General features: G+C 39.7%; 1 protein-coding gene across 1 annotated transcript; it reads right to left on the bottom strand.

The window, feature by feature from the left end:
* Positions 1-824: 824 nt before the first annotated feature.
* On the bottom strand, positions 825-24923 carry LOC126106272 (mucin-7-like). Its single transcript, XM_049912495.1, has 2 exons — positions 24732-24923; positions 825-1478 (listed from the first exon to the last, which is right to left on the bottom strand). Exons 1-2 carry the CDS (start codon positions 24921-24923, stop codon positions 825-827), a joined length of 846 nt encoding a protein of 281 aa, XP_049768452.1.
* Between the last annotated feature and the right edge of the window lie 698 nt (positions 24924-25621).

Raw genomic sequence — 25621 nt, 5'->3', positions numbered from 1 at the left:
ATCTATAGACTTAAGTTCTTCTCTATACTTGCTAATATTTGTATCTGTAGATAGTCTGACACACTGAGTTTGTTCCTCGTCTTCTTTTGGTTTTTTAGTAATTAGTTTCACCCATATACCTCTATGGTCTGACAGGTAATCGACATTAAATAAGCCTAGCTCAAAATCACATTTGTATACATTTGTTATTAGATTGTCAAGACAGGAGGAGTGCCTTGTAGGACTTTCATTAGCACAAAAGAGATTATAGGATCTTAACATGTTTACTAAATTAACATTTCTGGCTGTCATTTTCCTAATGTCTATGTTTAGATCCCCAAAGATTAAAATTTTGTATTTAGTATATTTTTGTACACTGATCACAAGTTTTTCTAAACGTTCTATAAATTGTTCTACATTACTTTCAGGAGTGTGATATAAAGACACAGTTATGAGCCGTATACTAGGTATAATAAAAGCAGCTGCTTCAAAAACACCTTTAATGCATAGGTCACTAACTTCAAGAACAGAAAACTTTAGGTCTAGATCATTGCTAATATATATGGATGAACCCCCATAGGATTCACTGGGTCTGCAGAAGTATGTAGCTAATCTGAAGCCTGATGGTACATACAGTTTTATATCCTCTTCCTTTAACCAATGTTCGTTTATACATAAAATCATTCTTTTGTTACTTTTCAATAGTATACCAAGCTCATCAGCTTTATTTTTCAGAGACCTGACATTTAAGTGCAGAAATAAGATACAGTTACTGTCACAGGAGGGGAGGAGTACAGTATTATGGGGCAATGGAGAACATTTAATTGTTTTTTCAGCCCTGGAATCTATGTTAGGTGGCGGTTGGACTTCCTTGGGATAAACCATAAAAAATCTTCATTTCTCTTTGGTAATTTTTTGGGTCTGTTTGAAACACGGTTGGAAGTTTGTTTCACTTTACTGTCCACAAGTTTTATAGGAACATGTTTTCCCAAATCATTTGGTATCACTTCATCATGAGACAAAGATGATACTTTACTTACTGTGACTGGTCTATTCTTTTCTGCTACTCTTGAAGGTGATGGAGGAGGAGCTGGTAATGTTTCTGCTGTTGGTGAAGTTGGTTTAGTTGCTGCTGGTGGAGGAGTTGTTTCTGCTATTACTGGTAAAGGAGTTGGTTCTGCTACTGCTGGTGTGGGAGATGGTGCTGCTGCTATAGGAACTGGTTCTACTGCTGGAGGAGTTGCTTCTGCTGTTGCTGATGGTGTTTCTTCTGCTATTGCTGGTGAAGTAGTTTGTGCTGCTACTGCTGGTGAGGGAGATGGTGTTACTGCTGTAGGAGCTGGTTCTAATGCTGGGGGAGTTACTTCTGCTGCTGCTGAATGTGGTTCTTCTGACGCTGCTGTTGATTCTACTTCTGTTAGTATTGCTTCTTTAGGTACTTCTGCTGCATTTTCTGCTACTGTATCTGATTCTGCATTAGTCACTCCTAGAGATACTTTCTATGATGATGATACAGGTACCACTGATGATGTTGTTGGTAAGTATTGCAGTCTCTGAATAATTTCCATTAGCTTTAATGTAACAAGTTGCTTTCCAAGGCCATTTAGGTGCAGCCTGTGAGTAGTGTGGAATCTGCGTCCAAAGGTATTAATATTAACAACAGAAACATTTCTATATTGTTTGCACATACTGGAAAAAAGTTCATTGGCGGCACTAATTTCCTTGTTGACACACGACCATGACATCAAGTCGTACCTTTGTGGTATATTTACGAGGATAACGTTTGTATGACTTAGTTCAGATAAACACTTGTTTAATTCGCAACAGGCTTTAGATGTATCATTTTGATAAATGTCATTAGATCCACCAAAGAGGACAACAAAATCTTTCGAAGACAGCTTTTTTATTTCTTCAGAAAAAACTAGTTTTCTTATTTCTGAGAGGGGCGCCCCAGGCTTTACAAAGCTCATCGATTTCACATTTGAAGCTTTATTTATGCGTGAGACAATACCGCGGCTGTGGCTATCGCCTAAAATGTAAAGTTTTGGAACATGGTCGGGAGTTTTAGACTGATGTTTTCCTTCGCACTCGCAACAGGTTATACCACCGTTTGTGTTTTTCCCGCACTTTCTACAAACATAAACAACAGAACTGTTATTAACAAAAGTTACAGTATCTTGAGGTAAAACGCTAAGCTTCTTTGCTTCTTTCTCATACTGTTGGTGTTCGTGATGTTTTATAACTGAAAACTCTTCCAGTAGAGCACTGATAACTTCGTCTTTGGTGTTTCTCATATTAGGTTTTTGGCCTAAGTCGCCTTTGAAGCAGCTATTGCAGAACCATAGTTTCCTTTTAGGACTCACATTAACACACGAATAATGAAAAACCGTTTTACAATTTAAGCACATTATACCTTTTACAACACGTTTCTTGCAATGGCATGTTGTATCAGAGTTCACCATTTCCCACGAATGAGTCGAAGTACTTGCTGGATGAGATGCCTGATTATAACATTTTCCTGTTACCAGGTTTTTTTTGGCGTCTACTTTTGCGATGATATAACATGGCATACATGTATTGTCATAATACACACAGAATTTGTTGCATATCGAACACTTTTCCTCGTTATTTTTTGACTTTTGTACGGAACTAACATACTCCCGATCTACGCTAGGCGCCATCTTTATATACTCATGCTTCCAAGATTGTGCCACTTCCCTCAGGATCTACGTTTTGATATCCAGTCAGCCTGTGTATGGCAGTCACAGCATTCTGTCCCAGTGTGGCTTAAGCTGAGATACTGTTTACTCTATATTTTGGTGGTAGGGTTTTAAGTGCGTCAATTCATTTTTATTTGCAATGTGGTAATTTATCACTGTTGCATGAACTGTCAAGATGTTTAAGAAATTTCATAATTTGGTCAGACAGATCACCCATAGATTTATAAAATTAACTAGCCATTTCCACAGTTCTGTCATCATTGACAATGTCTCCAAGACATTAAGACTGCTGCCTACTCCCTCTTACTGTCTAATTATGGGTAGTGTGCAGTATGTGAACCAATTGTTTCACTTATGAGTCTTACAATTCCTGAATCACAAATTATGAACACATTCAATCCAACACACTGACTCTTGATATCTGTAATAGTTAAAGCCGTTTTTCTCTGAGCCTTCTTTTATTTTTGATGTTTCGATACTATATACAATACATGCCACAACACAAAAAAATCACTTAAGAGAATGAAAGAGGTGTAGACACAAGGAAGTCATAAAAAAGAAAAACAGTTCAAAACTAGCATTTCTTCCATCAAATAATTCATTGTGGCAGTGTCTGGGAAAATTAATGTTTCTTGCCAGCGAGCTTTTGACAGGGCCAAGTAAAGTGCTTTCTTTTTAGTTCAGCTTCCTGGCTCACTTTTTATCATTAATAAATTCAGTCTCCTTACATCTGTAGATGATTATGCAACTCACTGTAGATAACTTTTCTTCCACAGATTTTATTACGATTGACAAAAAACTGAGCTGTGTATCGATTGTAGTAATTTGAGGGAAACATAACTATTTCTTCTTCCACCTATAACTGGACACTGTCATTGTTTTCATTTAGTATGTCAGTTAGTTGGTAGTCCAACTGTCACGAATGTGTGCGGAACATATACAACACGAAATTATTGAAACAAATAATACGACACATCTGATTTGAGCTGTGACATTAAAATGGCAAAAGGAAACAACTTTTTGAAATTCAGTATTCATAAAATGCACACAGTAAAAAGAATTTCAGTTATTCTCGTACCATCACATTTTTAGCTTTGACAACTCACAACCAAACTCTCAGAAATTGACCTAAACTAAGTCACTCATTATGCTACAGATCAATGTGTCATAACCTATGTTTCCAAAAATAATACAGATGCAAAATCAATATTCTCATGCAAAATCAGTATTCTGAAGCAAGATAAGTATAGTCACTACGATCAGTTGAACCTACTGATACTTCTACTGTTAAGTAATGATGAAGTTGGTGCAACTTCAGATGTGTGCAAAAAGGTGAAAAGGGCTGGTCAGTAGCATAGACTGAGGTCCAGGTTGGGTTGAAAGGTGACTGGTTAAGAGGTGGCAAAGTGAATGAAAGGCACATATAGTTCCAAGCAGTGATTTCAGGTATGTATCATGTGCCACTTTTTCTAGTACAGGAGATATATTGTAAATACTCAGGGCAATGACTGCCATTTTTCCAAACACATCCCAATATTACGCACAGAAAGGTCACACCAGGGTTTGGCACAATTACTTTAGTTCATTGCTAAGAAACACGCCTCTCTCAACTAATCCCACATACCATCACATCAGGAGGTCAGTGCTGCCGACATTGATCCAAAAAACCCCTTAAGTAATAGCTTTTGTTCTAGACATTTACCAGCAAAAAGAGTTATGCACCCAAAATGAAACCAGCTAATGACAGACTACAACACAATTCATGAGGCACTTGGATACTGTTGAAGAGAGTGTATATTTTCAATTAGTACCAAACTGTTAATTTAATTACACATGTTTAGCACACTAGTATCTGCAAGTTCAATTATATGAGAGATGTTCAATGAGCAATGCAGCACCCTTTTTTTTGTGCAATATTCCCACTTCAGCTTCTCCAGATTCATGAAGTTCCAGTAGGTGGCGGCACTATAGGTAGTCTCCAAACTGGTGTCTGTAAAGGAGGTGTGTCCCAAGCAAACAACTGTCATTTAGTTTGTGTGTGTGTGTGTGTGTGTGTGTGTGTGTGTGTGTGTGTGTGTGTGTGTGTGTGGGTGGGTGGGTGGGTGGGTGGGTGGAAAACTACAATGCCACAGATACACACTGGCTGGTCCTTGCAGAGTGGCTACCGAGATCTGGCAGTGAACAAAAAGCGCGGCGAATCGTTGGGCGAGGCATCTGTCACCAGTAGAGATGGGGGATCTGCTCTTGAACTAATTCATAGAGTTCAATCTTTCAAAGGAGTGAACAATCAGTGATTCAGAAAAAAAGAACGGTAGCTCCAAACGTTTCCCACGGCAGAGAGAGAGAGAGAGAGAGAGAGAGAGAGAGAGAGAGACGGAGCATATCAGCAGCACCTCTGCTGGTCAGAGCACAGTGCACGCCACACAACACAGCCAGCGCCGGCCTCTGCCCTGCTTCTACCTTGGCTGCCTGCATTGTGCAGTGTCCCATTGGATTTTGTGTTTCACATATGCCTTGCCGTCTCTGTGCGTCGTCTGCCGTGTGCACTGTGCAGTGTCTGGCGCAGCTTAACTTCGCATCGCACTCTGTCGGTGATCGTTTCAGTCGCACGTCCTGCCCTCTGGGCAGTTGATGCGAGCAGCAGGACAGAGAGCCACCTAGCGGATAACATAGGAACTACTTGCAAAAACCTGCTCGCAAGGGAATGGACGATTTGTCTCGGAGCGGGTGAGTTCACCGCTCCCCCCCAGCCTCGGAACTCGCCCGCTCGACGCTCACCCCACCGTCTCGACTCTAGCCAGAGCGTCGAGCAAAGCGACTCAGGTGTCGCTCTGGTCTCTGCGGTCTCAGCTCACGCAGTAATACAGCTCGCGGCTCGACCTGCTCGACTCAGCGCCTCTGCATCGGAGTTCGTCCCCACTGGATATTGTTCTTCGTAGTAATACCGCTATGTATATTACTTTATTATGTTATGTATACATCATTTGTTTTTATTTTATTTTTATTTGTTTAAACTGATTAAATTAGGTTCCTGACGACTCCTCTTACTATAGGATTTTTATTACGGAGACTCGAATTTACGCTTTAATTACGAGCGAACCGATAAACGTATCGCAAAATGTGATACACCAATATTTTCCTTGTTTTATTCTGCGTAAGGCTATATGCAGCACTTTCGTTTTACAGTCAAATTTATATTTTTTTTTCTTATTCTGGTACGGATTTTGCGATTTTAGGCGTCTTCGGAAGGAAATGTTCACTTTAAAAATATATGGCTTGTGATGTATTTGTATGAGGTTAATGAAATTTTAATACATTATAGCCAAATATATTGTTAAAGTAAATCTCAAGTTACAACATTTTCCGATCACCCAAAAAACCACGATAGTGCAAAATAAATCAATAATCAAAAACTTTGTCATATCGTGGAAATTTCAATAAACAATACAAAATTCTTACTCATTATCTGTGTTACTTCAAAATAGGATCAAATAAGATCAAAATACAGTTATAGTACTGGAATAAACCAAGTTTAAAGGGCAATGTGCCTTCCATTTATTTTCTATTGTAAATGAGTGGTGAGTCATGAAAAAGAGCTAATTCATTTCAGGGAGTGAACAGTTCTGATCCAATCTCTGAAAAGAACAGTTTTGCCTATCTCTAGTCACCAGTGTGACGAGGTCGGGCAAACCTGTCCGATTTCCCGTATGCCGGCACACCGCACACAGTCGTGGCTCCTGCAAAGCTGGAGTGTGCGAACACTCCTCGACGAGTGTGTCTGTCGGCAGTGCGGACACACTCGCCCACCAACTGGGGTACTCCAAGGTTTGTGCCAGCTGGGTTCCTTGCTGCCTAATGGAAAACCGTAAGCAGCAACGAAGGACCGTCTGTGTAGAAGCAGTACACGGGTGACAGGAGGTTATCGACGCAGCAAGACGTCGGCTCTGACGTCAATCGCCAGTGTGGTAGCGTGTGAGCATTCGGACCCTCCCAGTACGGTGACGTAAGGCCTTTACACTGAACAGAGATTATGTTGAAAAATAGGTATTTGTAGCCGACGGAGAGAGGAATTATTTAGGAGAACGAGAACTTCTTGTCCGAGATTGCTATAAAAACTTTATTGTAGATAATCGGTTTTGGTAAAACTAAATTAGATCTCCAGATCTTCGTAAAGATTATTACAAACATCTTGTGCCAGCTACAAACAAAATCTTTCCATTGAATTTCCAGGTATATAATCATGAAATAAGTGGTGGGTTAGCACATCAAAAATTAAAAATTACTACGTACATCACAATTTGTGAAAACATTCCCAGCATGTAAGATATCTTGTCTACCAGTGTACCAGAAGACTAACTGCCTTATGTTATGGGAACGATGTTTTGGCAAATTGTGATGTACTCCGTAACTTTTAATTTTTTTATTTTTGACGTGCCATCGCATTGGTCATTTCGTGTTTATGCACCTGGAAATTTTGTGTGTAGCTGACACAATATGTTTGTAATAATCTTTACAAAGATCTGAAGGAGGTAACTTACTTTTACCGAAACCGGTATCTACAATAAACTTTTTATAGCGATCTCAGCTAAGAAATTCTCCTACGGAATCACTGAGGATCACCCCTCTGATCTCAACATGAGTAACCTAAAGAGTGGGGAATATTATGATGTACTGGAATCCTAAATAAAACTAACATACTTTCAGGAAAAAAAAATATGTTCCATTACTTATTGAATGCACTTTGTAGTAAACAATCTTACAATTTAGGAAAACTAGATGCTTTCAGTAGATGCAGTAACGAGTTTCCACCTATGTACTTACTGTGATCTGCCTGTGGCTTAGATAGAGCAGGAGCCGATAGCACTGGCTGTGCGGACTGTTCATCACATGACGCACCGGCAGAGCTGTCCTCTCTGAACGGCGCAGGTTCACCGATCTTCACACCCACCTCCGTACCACTTGCCAGTATTGTCAGGTCGACAATTACAATGACACCCCTGGAATGCAGGTTTGTAACAGCCACTAAATTTCAAGTAAAAAAGAAGCAGCCTGGGAATACAGGACTCACACTTTCAGTAAACAACAGTACCAGCAACTGTATGAAAAGTGAATATGTAAATGATCAGTTTAATGCCTGCTCTAACATTGTTGAATATCATAAATGGGAAGAACAGCATTAGACAGTAACTTAGAAGTAGATATCCTCAATTTAGTGAAGCAGTTTAAAACAGTAAAGAAGGGGAAGGCTTCCGGTCCAGATCGTACACCAGACAGTTCCCTTTCAGATACAATAGCTCCACCATACTTAGCAATCAAATACAAGCGGTTGCTTGTAGAAAGACCCGTACCCAAAGACTGGTAAGTTGCACAGGTCATGCCAATACCCGAGAAAGGAAATAGGAGAAATCCGCTGAATTCCAGACCCGTATCACTAATGTCAATTTGCATTAGGACTCTGGAACATATATAGTGCTCTACCATTATGAATCACCTCCGAGAAAACAATTTATTGCAAATGGCCAACCAGATTTAGAAAAAGGTCATTTCTGTGAAACACAACTAGCCCCTTGGCACTCTCAACAGGGGACATCAAATTGATTCTTATTCTTAGATTTCCAAAAGGCTTTTGACTAAGTTCCTCTCATCTGACTTCCAATTAAATTGCAGGTCTACAGAGTATTGTCTCAGTTGTATGACTAAATTTATGATTTCCTGTCAGAAAGGACACAGTTCGTAATAACTGACAGAAAGTCATTGAGTATAACAGAACTAATATCTGAAACAATCAATTATTGACAAAATACTTTAATTGTATAAATAAAAAAAATCTACTCCAAGCGGTGGCAGAATACACACACAAAAGAAAGTTATAATTTGGCAAGTCGGAGCCAGTGACTCCTTCTTCAGGCAGAAGGCTTAAAGGGGAAGGAAGAGGAGTGAAGGAAAAGGACTGGAGAGGTCTAGGAAAAGGGGTGGATTTCACGTAGCTGTGTGTCAGGGGAGACTTATCGCACGGGATGAGAAGGAAAGATTGATTTTTGGGGACTGCATTGGACAAGATTTGAAAACCTGAGAGCTTAATGGTGGAAGACAGGGTACTAAGTAGTCAGAGATTACAGCTTAAACATCATGCACGGGTTAGTAAGAAAGAAAAACTAAGTGCATTGTACGTAACAGAGGTGGGAGGGGTAGATGGGTAAGACAATGAAAGATGTAGTAAACTAAGACAGAATGAAGCAATGAGTAGTTACTGTGAAGAAATTATGAGAAGGAAGAAATTAACATAATTGAGGCCGGGTGGGTGCCTCGAATGCCTCCCATATAGCCTTGGCATACGAGGCAAATGTATTTGTTCAGTTGCTGACTGTTTACAGCAACACACCACCATTCTCACCTCAGCTTTCACTGCATGTAATTACCCCATAAACCTACTTAAAAAGCAGACTTCCCAGGCCATCCTATCCAATTCTGGTACTGCCAATCCTTCAAAAAACAACTTTGAAGCACACCACTGATGACTTAGTATTATCCTTGTCTGAATTGTGTTATTCAGCTACTTCAACAGGGCCATGACTTCCTAAACTCGTGCTCTGAAACGAGATCTGCTCTGTCTGAAGTTTTACCCACCACACCTAGAATATTTTTCCATTGCCCTCCCAATCTCAACAATATTCTTATCATACCCTATGCTCCTTCTGCACTCTCTTCCTACCCTATGGCTCCTACCCCTGTGACCATCCCTGCTGCAAGACTAACACAGAATGAAGCAATGAGTAGTTACTGTGAAGAAATGCACTGTCCTACCACCAACTATAATAGCCCTACAACTGGCAAAACATATACTATCAAAGGGAGAGTCACCTGTGTAATGACACATCATATACCAGGTATTATGTAAACACTGTTTGGCCTTCTATATCGGCATGACTACCACCAAATTATCAATTAGGATGAATGGGCATAGGCAGAGGGTGTACACTCGCAACTCGCAATATTTTGTTGCAGGGCATACTATACAACATGACAATCACAACCTCGGTGCCTGTTTCGCCACATGTGCCATCTGTATTCTTCCCCCGAACACCAGTTTCTCAGAACTCCAGGAGGGAAGCAGCACTATAACATGTCCTTGATTCTCAACACCCACTTGCCATTAATTTTTGTTAATTTCTTCTGTCTCAGCATTTCTTCACAGTAACTACTCTTTGCTTCACTCTGACTTAGTTTACTACATCTTTCATTGTCTTCCCCATCTATTTTTAACTGTCCCCCTCCCGCCTCTGTTACGCACAATGCATTTAGCTTTTCACTTGTATTAACTCATGCACGATGTTCAAGCTGTAACCTCTGTCTGCATATTATCCTGTCTTCCACCTTTAAGCTCTCATGTTTCCAAATCTTGTCCAATGGAGTCCCCAAAATCAGTCTTTCCTTCTCATCCCATGGCCAGCCGAAGTGGCTGTGCGGTTAAAGGCACTGCAGTCTGGAACCGCAAGACCGCTACGGTCGCAGGTTCGAATCCTCAGGCATGGATGTTTGTGATGTCCTTAGGTTAGTTAGGTTTAACTAGTTCTAAGTTCTAGGGGACTAATGACCTCAGCAGTTGAGTCCCATAGTGCTCAGAGCCATCTCATCCCATGTGGTAAGCCTCCCCTGACCCACGATTCTGGGTAACTTTCCCAAAATGTACTCCTTTTTCTAGACCTCTCCAGTCCTTTTTCTTCACTCCTCTTCCTTCCCCTTCAATCCTTCTGCCTGAAGAAAGCCACTAGCTCAGATTTGACAAGTTATAACTTTCTTTTATGTGTGAATTCTGCCACAGCTTGGTTAGTAGATTTTTTATTGATCCAATCAAATTAGAAGTAATATCTGGCTTTCCCCAAGGAAGTGTTATGACCCTCTGTTGTTCCTGATCAATATAAACGATTTAGGAGAAAATCTGAACGGTGCTCTTAGACTGTCTGCAAATGATGCTGTCATTTACCAGTACGCAAACTCATCAGATCATCAAAACAAATTGCAAAATGATTTACAGGGCAAAAAGTGGCAATCGGCTCTAAATCATAAAAAGTGTGAAGTCACACACACAAGCACTAAAAAGACTCTGGTAAATTTCAGTTAAACAATAAATCACACAACTCTAAAGGCTGTAAACTCAACTAAATACTTATGGATTACAGTGACCAGTACCTTGACTTGGAACAATCACATGGACAATGCTGAGGGGAAAGCAAACCAAGGACTGAGGTCAGTTGCCAGAACACTTAGAAAATGCAACAGGGCTACTAAAGAGCCTGCCTACACTATGCTTGCCCATCTTTTCTGGAGTACTGCTGTGCAATGTGGGATCCACATCAGACCGGATCGATAGACGACATCAAAAAAGTTCGAAGAAGGGTAACACTTTGTATTATCGCGGAATACAGGAGAGAGTGCCATATTGGAGTGGCAGCCATTAGTACAAATACATTTGTCTCCACAGCAGGGCCTTCTGATGAAATTTCAATCACCGGTTTTCTCTTCAGGGTGTGAAACTATTTTGTTGGCACCTACCTACATGGAGAGAAATGGTCATCATGATAAAAATCAGATCTCACAAGGAAAGATTTGTGTGTTCGTTTTTCCCATGTGCTGTTTGAGAGTAGCACTGTAGAGAAGTAGGAGAAGTAGCTTAAAGGAGGTTCATTGGACCCTCTGCCATGCATTAGATTGTGAATTCTCGAGTAATTGTGTAGATGTAGATAGCAGCTTAAAAAGTTTTGTAAATGAGTTTTGTGCAAAGAGCAGCGTTAAACTTGTTTTAACATTTTGTAAATGAATTTTTCACATTTTCTGGTTCTAAATTTGTAGGGCTTAACTGTTCCACAGCTCAATAGCAAATCAACTGAGTAGAATTAACAGACTGGTAAAATTTATTACATCTAGTGTGGTGTCACCGCCAGACACCATACTTCCTAGGTGGTAGCCTTTAAATCGGCCACGGTCCATTAGTATACATCGGACCCGCGTGTCGCCACTATCAGTGATTGCAGACCGAGCGCCGCCACACGGCAGGTCTAGAGAGATTTCCTAGCACTCGCCCCAGTTGGACAGCCGACTTTGCTAGCGATGGTTCACTGACAAAATACGCTCTCATTTGCTGAGACAATAGTTAGCATAGCCTATGTCATTCGCTACGACCTAGCAAGGCGCCATTATCAGTTGCTATTGACATTGTAAAGAATGAACAGATAAGAGCTACGTTCAACATTAATGGATTAAAATTAAGCATTCCACCAGCTACATCCTTTTTTTCTAGTCTAACTTCCTTGTCTTGTTCCAGACCTCACGCCAGCCTGCGTGAGCTTAAACACGTGCCTTTCGGCTTCCTCCAAACCCTGTGGGTTGGCTCCTGCCAATCCACAACATCTAGCAACCTGAAATGGAATATTTAGTAGTGTATTACAAATACTTGTTACAAAATGAAAACCTCACCTGTGTAATTTACAAATGGGTTTTCCAAGTTCTGTCTCATATGACCAATACAGAACAAAAGTAATGTGCATAATTATGTTCCTGTGCATGTCTGCATCATTTTCCAAACTATAAAAGAAATGTTTTGTCAGTGTCAAACACCAGGCAGCTCGGTTTCACTTGACTGAAAGTTAAATGAGGATGAACGCAAGTGAATTAACGTTACCCCTCACGCCGGGAAGCAGATATGACAACATTCGATCAAGTTTGGTTCGTATTTGCCGATGCTTGTTCGTGTTCTGCCAGTTGTCAATCTCTTCCAGAATCGTCAAAGGAAGTTTGCATGGCATCTGCTTCAGTGCTCAACTAGATGTGAACAGCAGAGAGCAAATACTTTTCAAGTCTGCTGTTTTTATGCAAGAACTACCTACAGCAGGGCCAGGTGAATGTACGAATGCAGACACAGGCATGACCTATCAGGATCTTAGTACCTGCCTGTAGGTTCCCTTCCATTCTGTCAGCCACTAGTTCCTCCTCCAACTCCCTAATCCTACGACCGCAGCTCTTTCAAAATTTATATGCATTTGGCGAAGCAGACTGTTAATTTTGTGTCTTATGATTGTCTTTGATGAGGTTTCATTTGTAGCAAAAAACATAAGTAGTGAGAAGAAAATGGCTGAGGATTGAAGATGTTCAAAATGAAAATCTAATGAATCCTTATGATTAGGGACAGAAAAATTTCTTGAAAACAATAACATGAAAAATAATATGAAATCTGTGTTTTTAACAAAATACTATGAAATCCATGATTTTTATGAAATATCACAAAATTTGTAATTTCCCATATTTTTTAAAGGAAAAGAGAAAGAGAGAGAAGAAGAAGATATAAATCTGGGAACAGCAGTTTACCAATATTCATAACTGATCGTTATTTAAAGTTGAAATTGCATTTTGATGTCATTCTTTCCTCAAGGATGAGGATCATGTGTAAGCTTGAAATGATAGTCTATTTCCCACGTAATGAACTATGATGAGATGTCAAAAATGGCACCTAAATTGGGAAAAACTGCACCAAATTTTGGAAAACAATCATCACCAAAATAGATGAAAGAAATAAACGCTAAACTTGACAAAAAATAAATAAAACACTAAATCAGGCAAAAAACCTTAATTCAGAATTTTGAATGAAAATAATACCATATTTAGAACAAAAATAACAATGAATCTGGCAAGGAAACCACACTAAATTTGACAAAAACACACCAAATTTGATAAAAGACACACCAAATTTGACGAAAAACACACCAAATATGACACGAAAACACACCAAACATGACAAGAATAGTACACCAAGATCGGAGAAAAAATAATACCAAATTTAGTGAGAATACATATTTAGCAAAAACATTAGATCCAAATTTGGCAAAAACAAGTAACACTGAATTTGGCAGAAACAAGCATCGCTGAATTTGGCGAAAATATTAATAATATTTTTAGCACCAGATTTCACCCAAAACTATCACCAAATCTGGCAAAAAATGTGACCAAATTTGGCAAAAAATATCACAAAATTTGGCAAAAAAATATCACAAAATTTGGCAAAAAAACTATCGCAAAATTTGGCAAAAAGTGTCATAAAATTTGGCCATAAAATAGAACGATTTTTTCTAATCACTACTTATGCATTAACACATATGAAGGAACCCACTTTTTAATTAAAAGACAAAGTGGCACTCAGTGATTGTTTTGTGATTCAAAATTATAGGCTTCAAACAAGTATAATGTTGAATGTGCTTTCCAAATGCTTCATGATAAACTAATCACCAATTTGAATACTGTATAGAGGAAAGTTGAACTTTTCAAGACAAGATATAACAGAGAAAGAGTTAAGTATCCAAGTAGTTATGTATGTCATTTTTAAAATTAATCTGATTTTGCCCTTGATTTTATCTCCTCCTATAATGTACTTAAAAGGAAGAAAATCATGTGATGCATAATGGTGCTGTAACAAAATTAAGCTATCACACAGCTCTCAAAACAGCTAATGTAGTGCACCCTTTCAGGAAAGGACAATGTGTGAAAAGATGTTTTGCGACTGTCACAATTTTACAATCAGTGGAAATTTCTCTTTTCAAAATACTTCCACTTTAATGAGACCAGTTTGCTAACGTACTGAATAAATGTCAAACAATATGGAAGCACAGTTGAAATTTAGGAATAAAGATTTGGTTTTTTATTTTGGCCTAGGACAAAAGCAGTGTAGCAGCATGTTGCTGAACTTCCTGTGTTTCTGGAAGTTTCGGCCACCGAATTCAGATGATGGAGAACTTCTTGACTTGGACCCAATGCATGACAACTACAACCAATAACACATTTTCTCACATAAAAACATAATCAACAACGGTGACCTTTATTGGGGAAAACTTTTGTCAATCTTTATAGATGGAGCTGCTGCAATTACTGGTCACAAATCTGGTGGTGTTATGTTGGTGAGAAAAGTTGAAAGCGGTTGGTATATGGCAGGAAATTTCACCAATGTACTGTGATCTAATCACATTAATCTGCCAGCAAAATGTGTAGCTGTAAATTACAAATAACATACTTAGATTGCACGGTCTGAGACATCTGCAGTTTCATCTTTCCTGGAAGAACTTGACTGTGAATATGGTGATTAGCCTTACTTTCCTGAGTTAGGCTGAGGTGGTGTTTTCCACTGTTATTTCAACATACTTACAGACATGACACTATTCATGGACATGAAAAGAAGCCAAATGTTAGTGGGAATCAGATATTACAATTCTATCAAAATGACCAAGCAGAGACAACAGTAATTTTCTCTTGAAACCAAAATGGTGTAAAGTACTTTGATATTTAATTCATATTTTCCCAGCAAATTTGTGTCGGACACTAAGGAACATTGGTTCGAACATTTTGACAGATTTGTTGCTATCTCTAGGCTCTGATAGAAAAGTTATATAACGAATTTAATGAGCTAAATCAGTGTGAATTGGATTTTCATAGTTTTGCAACTACTGTTTTAGAGGAAATTGGAAACATGTCACCTGAAACAATTTTGCAGGTCCCTAACTTTCATTGCAATCATATGAAACGGGGAATGCTTCACGCTGCACAAAATTTGAATATCTTCTACAAGAACTTCCTTGTAATCAGTTGCTGCAGCTGTTTAAAATAGCAGCTCAAGTTTGTAACATGCTCAGAATAAAATACGTATGTGGAAGTGTGTTTTCAGTAATGAAACCAACGCTGTTCACCTAGCTGGAACAATCAGTTTGGTGGTCAGTAATTTCACTCCAAAAAGTAAAATGCTGACAAATGATAATTTTCTTTAAAAATACTGATCAATGAGATGCATTCCTTTCTTTTCATATTTAATAGGCTTGCTCCGAATTTCACAGTTCTGTATAAAATAATTGAAATACATATGTAGTCTTTCCTTATATGCATGTGTGTGTTTGTAAACATGAAATTAAAAGTGTGTTGACAGGCTTCTAAACTGAGTGGTCAAAATCTGTGGGCCAAACTGGATAAGTGTTCTCCACCTGCAACTAGCAGGACAGCTGCAGTCAGTGGAAGCTTTTCCTGTAGCACAGACAAGGTACAGGCACATCTCGCTGTCACACGGACTGCCCTGCCCACGGCAAGTGGGCAGCTCTTGTGCCTGGCCCTGGTCTAGGAGCAATGAAGGGGCAGAGGAGCATGTAATCTTACTGACAGAAGAATACAAATGACATAGTTGTTTGTGGGGCCCAAAGTATCCACAGTGTACGGTGCAGAAAGAAATTGTGCTTTGCAGGAAATTTCCAATGCACTCCACAATCAAAATGGAGAACTAAGGAAGAATATTTATGTGCTGCAGTTCGAAGAACGAGGTCCCATGTCAAAGTTGGTACCTCATGACAGAACCACAAGTAACGAATCACTGTCTGACAGCAACAAATGGGGAACGTCGGCACAGACACTTGCTGTAGAGGTTCTGTACACAGCCACTGATGGAATAGTGTTGATGTCAGAGCACAGTGCAACTCGGCCCAGTCTGCAATCACCACTTATGATGACAACACTATTTATGTCAGATCCAGCAGTGCAAATTGTAATAGAAGTTGGAAGTGTATCGAAATTTACAGTCAATTCTACACTGAAATGAGACATTCTGTACTGTGGTCAAGTGATACGTTGTCAAGTACAGTGACAGTAATAAATATGTAAGTGATATTCCTCTGGGCGTGGATTGTTTCTGAGTTAGGTACTACATCTTTAATAATGTGATCTTATACTCTGTGTCTGTTGTAATATCTGTTCATATCCTCCAGAAATAAATCTGGGCCTCCTAGGACCCACTACAGTGCCGTTGCAAATGTCTCAAATGCTTTTTAGTCCAGCATTACAATCGAGTCATTAACTGCTTCCTTCAGGAAGGAAAAATGTAAAAGGGGCACATGCTAGGGAAGATATGAAATGTGAAACAAGCACTTAACACTGGTATAATTGTAGAATCACAACTGATAGTGCTTAACTGCAGAGTTATGCTTTGCAATTTTTCACTCAACTGCAGCGGATAGTCCATGGAACTCATGCACCGGACTACATTTACAACTTTCGAACAAGGTTGGCGTGTGCATTTTCTGTTGTTTGCAGCACTTCTCCATCAACAACAGAGTGCTGGCAATATAAAATAGTCCTATCTGTAATCAAAGTTTCATTTCATGACTAGTCTCCGTCAGCAACAGAATCCTGGCAATATAAAATGATGTATTTGTAATCATTTCATGACTATAACTAGCATGTATGCCAATAGCCCATGTAACATAGAATTTGCTGTGTTTGCGTTCTTTGATGTTAGTTCTCTCATGTTTCTGTCCATTTACTCCACTGTGAAGGCTTGTTCACAGGTACAAGTGAATGGCAGTGACCAATATGATTATGCTTGTGTTCACCTCCATTCACTTCAACCTAAATGAGTGGATCACATTGGAGAAAAAATGGATCAACTGTTCCATAAATCCCACAATACGAGGGTTGTTTACCGGTAAATTTCCATGAAAGCTTTGGGGTTAGTAAGCTCAATTATTCCAAGGATCGTATAAAGACTTTCAACAATGTACAGCAAACAGAACATTGTTGACAGCTGAATTGGTCAGAGTGTCAACTGAGAATAAAAATTGAGAAAACTGAGTGTTGTTCTGTTATTAGAGATTTTCATTTTAAGGGATGGACTGTTGCACAAATCGGAACAGAACTGGATGAGGTTCATGCCGACTTGATACCATCATTTAAGACCATTTACTTTTGGATTAATTAATTTAAACATGGTCGGACAAGCACCGAACACAAAGCAACCTCCAGCTGTCCAACTAGGATCACCACAAAGGAAACAATTGACAAAAGCTGTGATATGGTAATGCAAGGCCACCGAATAAAAATTTGTGAGATTGCCAAGACTGTAGGCATTTCAACTACATGAGTTCACAATATCCTGCATGGAGAATTGGCTATGAAGAAGCTGTGTGTGAGAGGGGAGCTTGACTGCTCACAGATGACCAAAAGTGCATCCAGCACAACATTTCAACACAATGTCTGGCAATGTTTAACCACAATCCGTAGGATGTTTTGCTCCGATTTGTGACTGTTGAATGAAAATTGGAGCCATCATTACACACAGAGTCAAATGGCAGGCAAAACAATAGACAAAGACTGGTGAAAGCCCACCAAATGTGGCAAAGGCCATTTTGTCTGCTGGTAAGGTGGCGACCGCTATTTCTTTTTTTGGATTCCCTACAAATAATCCTTATAGATCCCTTGAAAAAAATGGCACAACCATAATTGGTTACTATTATGCTTCATTGTTGGATTGTTTGACACTTGTGTTGGCTGAAAAAAGACCAATGTTGACACATAAAAAAGTACTCTTTCACCAGGATAATGCACCATCCCACACATCAGCAAAAACAATGATGAAAGTGCATGAACTGGGCTTTCACCTGGTTCCTCATCCATCCCATTCACCAGATGTAGCCCCAAGTGACTACTTCCTGTTCACTAACTTGAAACTTTGACTTGTCGGGAAGAAATTTTCATCAAATGAGGTGACAGGTGCAGTCAACAAATATTTTCCAGATTTTTACAGGCCAAATTTTTCCACCAGGATGAAAAAGCTGGAGGATTGCTGGACTAGGTGCATATCCCTCAAAGGAGACTATGTCAAGAACTAATGCAAGTTGTTTGTGAAACAAACATTTTTTCTTGCTATTTTCTCAGACTTACCAAACCACCATTGTACTAGTCATTACCCATATTCAGAAGCACGTATCAGGCATGACTAATTCATAATATGTTTCTATTGCACTTTCAAACACTGATTGTGTAACACAGAAATTTATAAAAACACCACAAATCTCCCCAAGCCTCCAGCATGAAATGGTGCTCATGTCGGTAATTTTTCATTCTATGCTCTTCAGTTGAATGACAAGCTGACATCTGAAGAGTTGTCACAGTACTCAGTGGTCCGATTGAACCGTTGCATGGTTAACAGTGGGGAAACCCAGAATACCAGGTCAGGGAAGATTCACTGGACAGGATAAGAAGGAAAGACTGAACGATCAGTCTTTCTGTCTCATCCTATCCAGTATGTTTTCCCTGCCCCATGGGTGTGGGTGGCCTTTCTGAACTTTACCCCTTTTCCTAAAACATACCTCACTAAACGCTCCACAGATGGAAGTGTGCTCCACACACACAACAACCAGTGCTGCAGACTAATGTCTGCTGTCTGGAACTGGAAGTTGCCGGGAATAAAATATCCATCTACCTCACTGCATGCCCCCTCCACAGACAAACTTGAGCAGGTGACCTCACAAATATTGTAGCACCCATACAGTTACATTATGCCTATGGGATTGCCCATGAGGTTGAGCTGTGAGAATGGTCAGAATTGTGCACGTACTGCTACAAGACAGTTCCGTGCAGTACCAAACAGAAAAATATTTTTTGGTAAAAACCAGCATAACATATTAAGATAAATAAATTTTTTTGAAGTGTGTCAAGATAAAAATATTGGTACTTCACCTACTGCACCTGAATAGCTGCCCCCGGTCTGAATTAGTACGGAGGGCACAATATGTCAAAAAAATCCATTTTAATATGAGAGCCATGCAAGATCTATGAATTTAGTAAACTGCAGCACAAGGATCTGAACAACAGAATATAGAATTGCTTATATGAATATAATAGAGGGAAACATTCCATATGGGAAAAATATATATAAAAGCAAAGATGCTGTAACTTACCAAACGAGAAAGCATTGGTATGTTGATAGAGACAATAAGAAACCACACAAACACACGCACAAATTTCAAGCTTTCACAGACAGGCAGACATATACAGGGTGTCCCAGCTATCTTGTCCACCCAACATATCTCTGGAACAATAACAGCTATTGGAAAACGACTTTCACCGGTATCAATGTAGGGCTGGGGCCCATGAACGTACATATCTGGAAACATTCTAAAACGAAAGCATATGTGTTTTTAACACAAATTTATATTTTTTTAAAATGGACCTCCTATATTTTTTCTTCAGCAATCCATAGCATGACAAAGCACATACACAATGGTGTTGATTGCATCGCAATATTCCCATTACATCCTGAGATATTAAGACGCGAAGTTGACGCTTGAAACATGCTAGCGCACGTCCTGAGGCTCAGGCGTGAACCCCATGCTGCCCGTAATCGCGATGCGATTGACATGCGTAATCACACTTCCATACTTATCAAGAGGTCCGCAACGAATAATACCGTCTGCTGCCATCCTGCATTAACGTCGTACATTCCAGCATGTATTTATCCCATAGGCTAGGGGTGATGCGGTTCTGTAACATATCTGTGTACTGCAATGTTAGTCACAAAGTTAACTTCACTTATTGTTAATCCATTACTAAAAAGGTAATGCTGTTCAATGTTAAAACTTTACTTTACTGTAGATCTAGCGCAAGTGACAGTTAATCATTCACTCGTAATAGTAAAATTCATGTTGATGGTTTTCGTGAAATGAGCAAGTGGACTAAAAGTTTTACCATTGTTCAGGTAAAAATGTTTTGATTTGGGAAGTTCAGGTAGGACATAGAAGATGAATGTAAACATGTTTAACCAATTAGTTTTATCATAACATAATTATCAATGTTATGTTTATCTAATGCGTTAAATGACAAATTGTTGCAAACAAATGTTTGTTAACATCACTGGGTAAAACGGCCCTTTTGTAGAAACTTCCACTGTGATACCAGCACTACATACTAAACATAGTGTTCACATCTCATGCTCAAAGTGATGCCCATTGGCTTGCATACATAGGGTCACTCTGCAGATGAAGGATGCCCTACTTCGTGCTACTGTTTCCTGTTTGATGGCTGTACAAGCATCAATAATGCGTTGCTTTATGTCCTCTGGTGTTGTTGGTTCATATTGGTGAACAGCATCCTTCACTGGTCCCCAAAGAAAATAATCCGGCGGTGTAAGGTCCGGAGATTGGGCAGGCCACCTAACTGGGCCACCTCGTCCAATCCACCTACCAGGGAACTTACCGTTCAGAAGTCGTCGTGCTCGTAAGGCGTTATGTGCAGGGCATCCGTCATGCTGATACCACATGACCATTCTCTGGTTCAGAGGTACGGTGTCCAAGAGAACAGGAAGATTGTGTCGTATAAATCTGGAGTATTGTCTGCCATTTTGGATGCCATTTATAAAGAAAGGTCCGATAATGGTATCTCCAATAATCCCACACCAAACATTAACTTTCCACAGACATTGATGCTCTACCTGACGGAGCCATTTTGGATTGCCTGCAGACCAATAATGCATATTCCTCATATTGACAATTCCTTTGTTGGAGAATGATGCCTCATCGGTAAAGAGAACATCTGCAAAAAAATTTGGATTAGTCAGAAGTTTTTGCTGAGTCCACCGACAAAATGTTACCCTATTGCGGAAGTCATTTCCATGAAGATCCTGGTGTAAATGAACATGGTAAGGATGAAATTTATGACGTTTAAGAATATGCTGTGCACTCAAATTCGACACACCAACTTCACGTTCAATTTGTCGTGTGCTGATTTGAGAATTCACAGCTATGGTAGTGAGCACAGCAACTTCAGCACGTTCATCTGTGCGTGTTCTAGGATGATGTCGAGGTCTTGGATTTAAGCTTCCCGTTTCACGTAGACGAGATTTGAGATGACCAAACATCCGCCGCGAAGGCGATGGCTTGTCAGGGAATCGTCTTCTGTACAGTCGTTCTGCCTGAACAGCATTTTGTCCACCTACAACAGGGTACAGTACAGGTATGTAGAGTTGGGTAGAAAACAGACATATTAACTTAATAATCATAATGTTCGCTAACAGTACTATCAAGAAACAAGCAATCTCATAACGTATTTCCCATCAACGTACATTCTCCATAGATCAGCAGCATTTCTACCATATCTTCATGTGTGTACATTATACTGTACAGTATAAGTTCCACAACACAACGTTTATTCACAATGTGTACTACCTCCGTGCCGTCACTAGATTACTCTGATGCACGACTACACTGGCAAGCGGTGTACTGCACACCAAAGCAAAGGCTGGTGGAGTACAGGAGTTTGCATGGGTCGCAAATCATAAACAAGGCGAAGTGGTAACTGTGGCAATAGTGGGAACTACGTTGGACACTTGACTAGGTAGAGCCAGGCCCTGCGCGACAGGCACAATGGGTCATATAACACATTAGATAAACCTTATTTTGGGTGTGCAGGATAAATAAGACAACCTGATGGGTGTACACCGATCAGTACTGGTTCATATTGTGTATGTAGATACATAAAACGTGCAAGAGGGAAACCATTATGTGCTTATGAGAGTTGATGGCAGCAGACCGTAATATTCATTTCGGACCTCTTGATAAGTATGGGGGTGTGATTACACATGTCAATAACATCGCAATTACGGGCAGCATGGGGTTCACGCCTGAGCCTCAGTACGTGTGCTAGCAGTGCATGTCAGGTGTTTCAAGCGTCAACTTTGCGTCTCAATATCTCGAGATGTAATGGGAATATTGCGATGCTATCAGCGCCATTTTGTATGTGCTTTGTCATGCTATGGATTGCTGAAGAAAAAATATAGGAGGTCCATTTAAAAAAACATAAGTTTGTGTAAAAAACACATATGCTTTCGTTTTAGAATGTTTCCAAATATGTACATTCAGGGGCCCCAGCCCTACATTGATACTGGTGAAAGTCGTTTTCCAATAGCTGTTACTGTTCCAGAGATATGTTGGGTGGACAAGATAGCTGGGACACCCTGTATATGTCTGCCTGTGTCTGTATATGTGCGGATGGATGTGTGTGTGTGTGTGTGTGTGTGTGTGTGTGTGTGTGTGTGTGTGTGTGTGTGTGTGTGTGTGTGTGTGTGTGTGTGAGTGTATACCTGTCCTTTTTTCCCCCTAAGGTAAGTCTTTCTGCTCCCGGGATTAGAATGACTCCTTACCCTCTCTCTTAAAACCCACATCCTATTGTCTTTCCCTCTCCTTCCCTCTTTCCTGATGAAGCAACCTTGAGTTGTGAAAGCTTGAAATTTGTGTGTGTGTTTTTATTGTCTCTATCAACATACCAATGCTTTCTCGTTTGGTACGTTACAGCATCTTTGTTTTTATATAGAATATAAAATTGAGTCATTTAATCTGTTATCAGGTTATAATTAAATTTCAAGTAAATTTACCCCATATTCCACACATGAAACAGGAAATTTCACAAACTGCGAGTTGTGTAACATGACTTCACTCTTGGCAAACCTGAAGAATGCTGATTTTGCATTAATGTTTACAAAACTGTAAAACACAGTGTAGAAAATTGAGTGACTAACATTTTGTACTGTGTGCAACAAAGCTGACCAATTTCTTTCTTTCTTTCTTTTCTCTACAGATCAAATTTGAATATGAATTTCTGCAAACTCTACCCTTTTCTTAAACCCCTTCAGTCCTTTTCCTTGATCCTTCTTCCTTCCCCTTCAACAATTGTGGCTGAAAAAGGAGCCTCTGGCTCTGAAATCTTGCATAAGTGGTGCCTTTTCTTGTTTTGTGTGTTCTCCAGCTGCTGCTTGGTGAGTAGATTTTTTGTCTTCATATTTATTTATTTTCACACTGTACCAAGCCTTGTATTACATAATTTTGTATCAGGTTTTAAAGGAAATGGATGATATATTCCATGACTGTGAAAAAATTCAGCTTGCTTGTCTTGCTGATACAACAAAATTTGAAGAATACCATACATTTTCCTTCTCGTCCTCTTAAAAACTTATAAAATTCCTCTGGCCCCGTACTCCCCAAGACAACACTTAAGAAATGAAGTCTCTGTTTTGTATGCCAATGAGAAGTACAGATGGATTTCCACTGGAAAGATAATATAAATGCTTCACGAGAATAAGGACATTTTTGTGGATACTTATAAACTTTTCTCCCTTATTCTGTCCATTTCTTCTACTACAGCATCTGTGGAATGAAATTTTTCTTGCCTGAGGCATATAAGAACATACACCTTAGGAAAGCAATTTCAGAAGAGACTTCTTTCTTTAGCAAATATTTCAGTTCAGAAATAACTTCTAGCACCGTCAATAAAAACACCATTGTTCTATGAGGACATCACTGACAAGTCTGAAGCCTTAAAGTACCGAGTGATTGATTTGGTGGACTAGACATAGTTATGTTCCATTATTAAGACAAGCTTCTTAAACACTGCATATGTGTTACTTTCCTGCTAGTCTTCACCTAACTTCCCAGTCACCAGCCACCACCGATTCAGCTTTCCAAGACATGGCAGTTTGTTTTGTTCGAAATCCATGAGCCAAAATCATTACTTTTCCTCCATCCAGCTGCAGAACAAGTATTTTAAAATCCCTGCAACTCTGAATTGTGCTTCAACGTTAATTAAAATTTTGTACAAAAATATTTATATATGCTCAGAAATGAATAATGAAAGAGTAACCTCTGTAACAACATGAGCACTTTCTAAATGAGTCAGCATCATGATACTGGTTTGCACAATATAGACCCTAGTGCCTGTCAACAGCTGCACACTTCTTACCCTACAATTACCCAAAGTCTAATTGATGTAGAAGAGTGGTATACTAGGTTGTAGGATACCACCCATCTGCTTTGACTGGTGACGTAGTTGTACTGTGTCACGTTGTGTTGCTTGACGTCGCTGAGCTGTGGTGTGTGTTTTGGAGTGAAAGTGAAATTTTGTTGTAGAGTGAACTACGTTTGAAAAGGAGGCGTGCTCCAGCATTTTAAGTATGTGGTGATGATGTGTATGTGAGGCACATTATTGTGCCATTTAGTGTGCTACAGTCATATGAAATTATTTGTTAGCACAATGGAATATATTGTGCAGAATGTTGTCATACAATGTCCGCCCCAAAAGCTCCCAGAATGAATTTCTTAAAAATCATTTATGCAATGTCAGTTTACAATCCTTTCAGAACTTTTCAAAGTATTCTCTACTTGCTTCAATGCACCATTGTCAACGGTTCACCCAATCACTGAAGGCACCCTGGAAGTCATCAATGGGAATCTCCTTTAGCACGGTCATTGAAGCTGCTTTTACCACCTCCAGCATCCCACGCCCAGTTCCTTTCAGGGTTCTTTTGGCCCTCGGGAACAGAAAGAGGTCCGCTGGTGCCAGATCGGGGCTGTACAGGAGCTGGGGCAGCGTTGTCTGCCCCATTTTGGCCAGTAATTCTGGACAATGAGTGTGGCGTGGCTTCTCGTGTTGTCACGGTGCACAATCCAATTGTTGCGAATATCTTTTCCGATGTGTTGAGCCCTGTTGCACAACTGCTTGAGCAGTTCACAATAAAGTCTCTGTTGGCTGTTTGTCCTTGAGGCACAAATTCACTGTGAATATATCATAAAATCTATCAAAAAACACAATGAGCATTGCCTTGATTCACAGTTTTCTCATCCCGACTCTTCTCATTTGAGGATCCTCAGTTAAAATAAGATGAACGATTGTTTTGGGTATTTCACATGTTTGACTCCCGACCTTCCTGGAACCTCTTGTACCACATGAAAGTTTGGCTTTGTTCCACCGTCCTGACAATGTAGGCTTTCCGAAGCATTTCTAGCATCTCTGAAACGTTTTTCCCCAGTTTCATACAGAATTTGACTGCATAATGCAGCTCCAAAAACTGGTAGATATTTTGCTCAATAAGGGTGCGGTAGATACCTCTGCATGGAGTGTGACCGTGTCTCGACAAATGTCCACAGACGACTGACAGTAGTCTCACTTCGGTGGTTAGAATCCCCACCAACTTCTCCGCCCGAAGCTCTGCCCCATCGTCCGGGATTGCAAACTGACAAAAATCATTCCAGGAACTTTTGGGATAGATCCTGTAGAAACTAGAATATGTCATAAAATTTAAA

Source organism: Schistocerca cancellata, chromosome 10, assembly GCF_023864275.1.
Source record: "Schistocerca cancellata isolate TAMUIC-IGC-003103 chromosome 10, iqSchCanc2.1, whole genome shotgun sequence".
Classification (NCBI taxonomy): Eukaryota; Metazoa; Arthropoda; class Insecta; order Orthoptera; family Acrididae; genus Schistocerca; species Schistocerca cancellata.
The sequence above is the reverse complement of the archived record's forward strand: the minus strand, read 5'-3'. Positions and strand labels throughout refer to the sequence as shown.

Excerpts from the sequence above, each read along its gene's own strand:
- LOC126106272 (XM_049912495.1), bottom strand. The coding sequence starts at position 24,923 with ATGGGGCAGACAACGCTGCCCCAGCTCCTGTACAGCCCCGATCTGGCA. Across the intron at positions 1,479-24,731 it reads AGGGTGCCTTCAGTGATTGG|AAAGTATCTCTAGGAGTGAC; the intron begins GTGAACCGTTGA and ends TCATCATCATAG.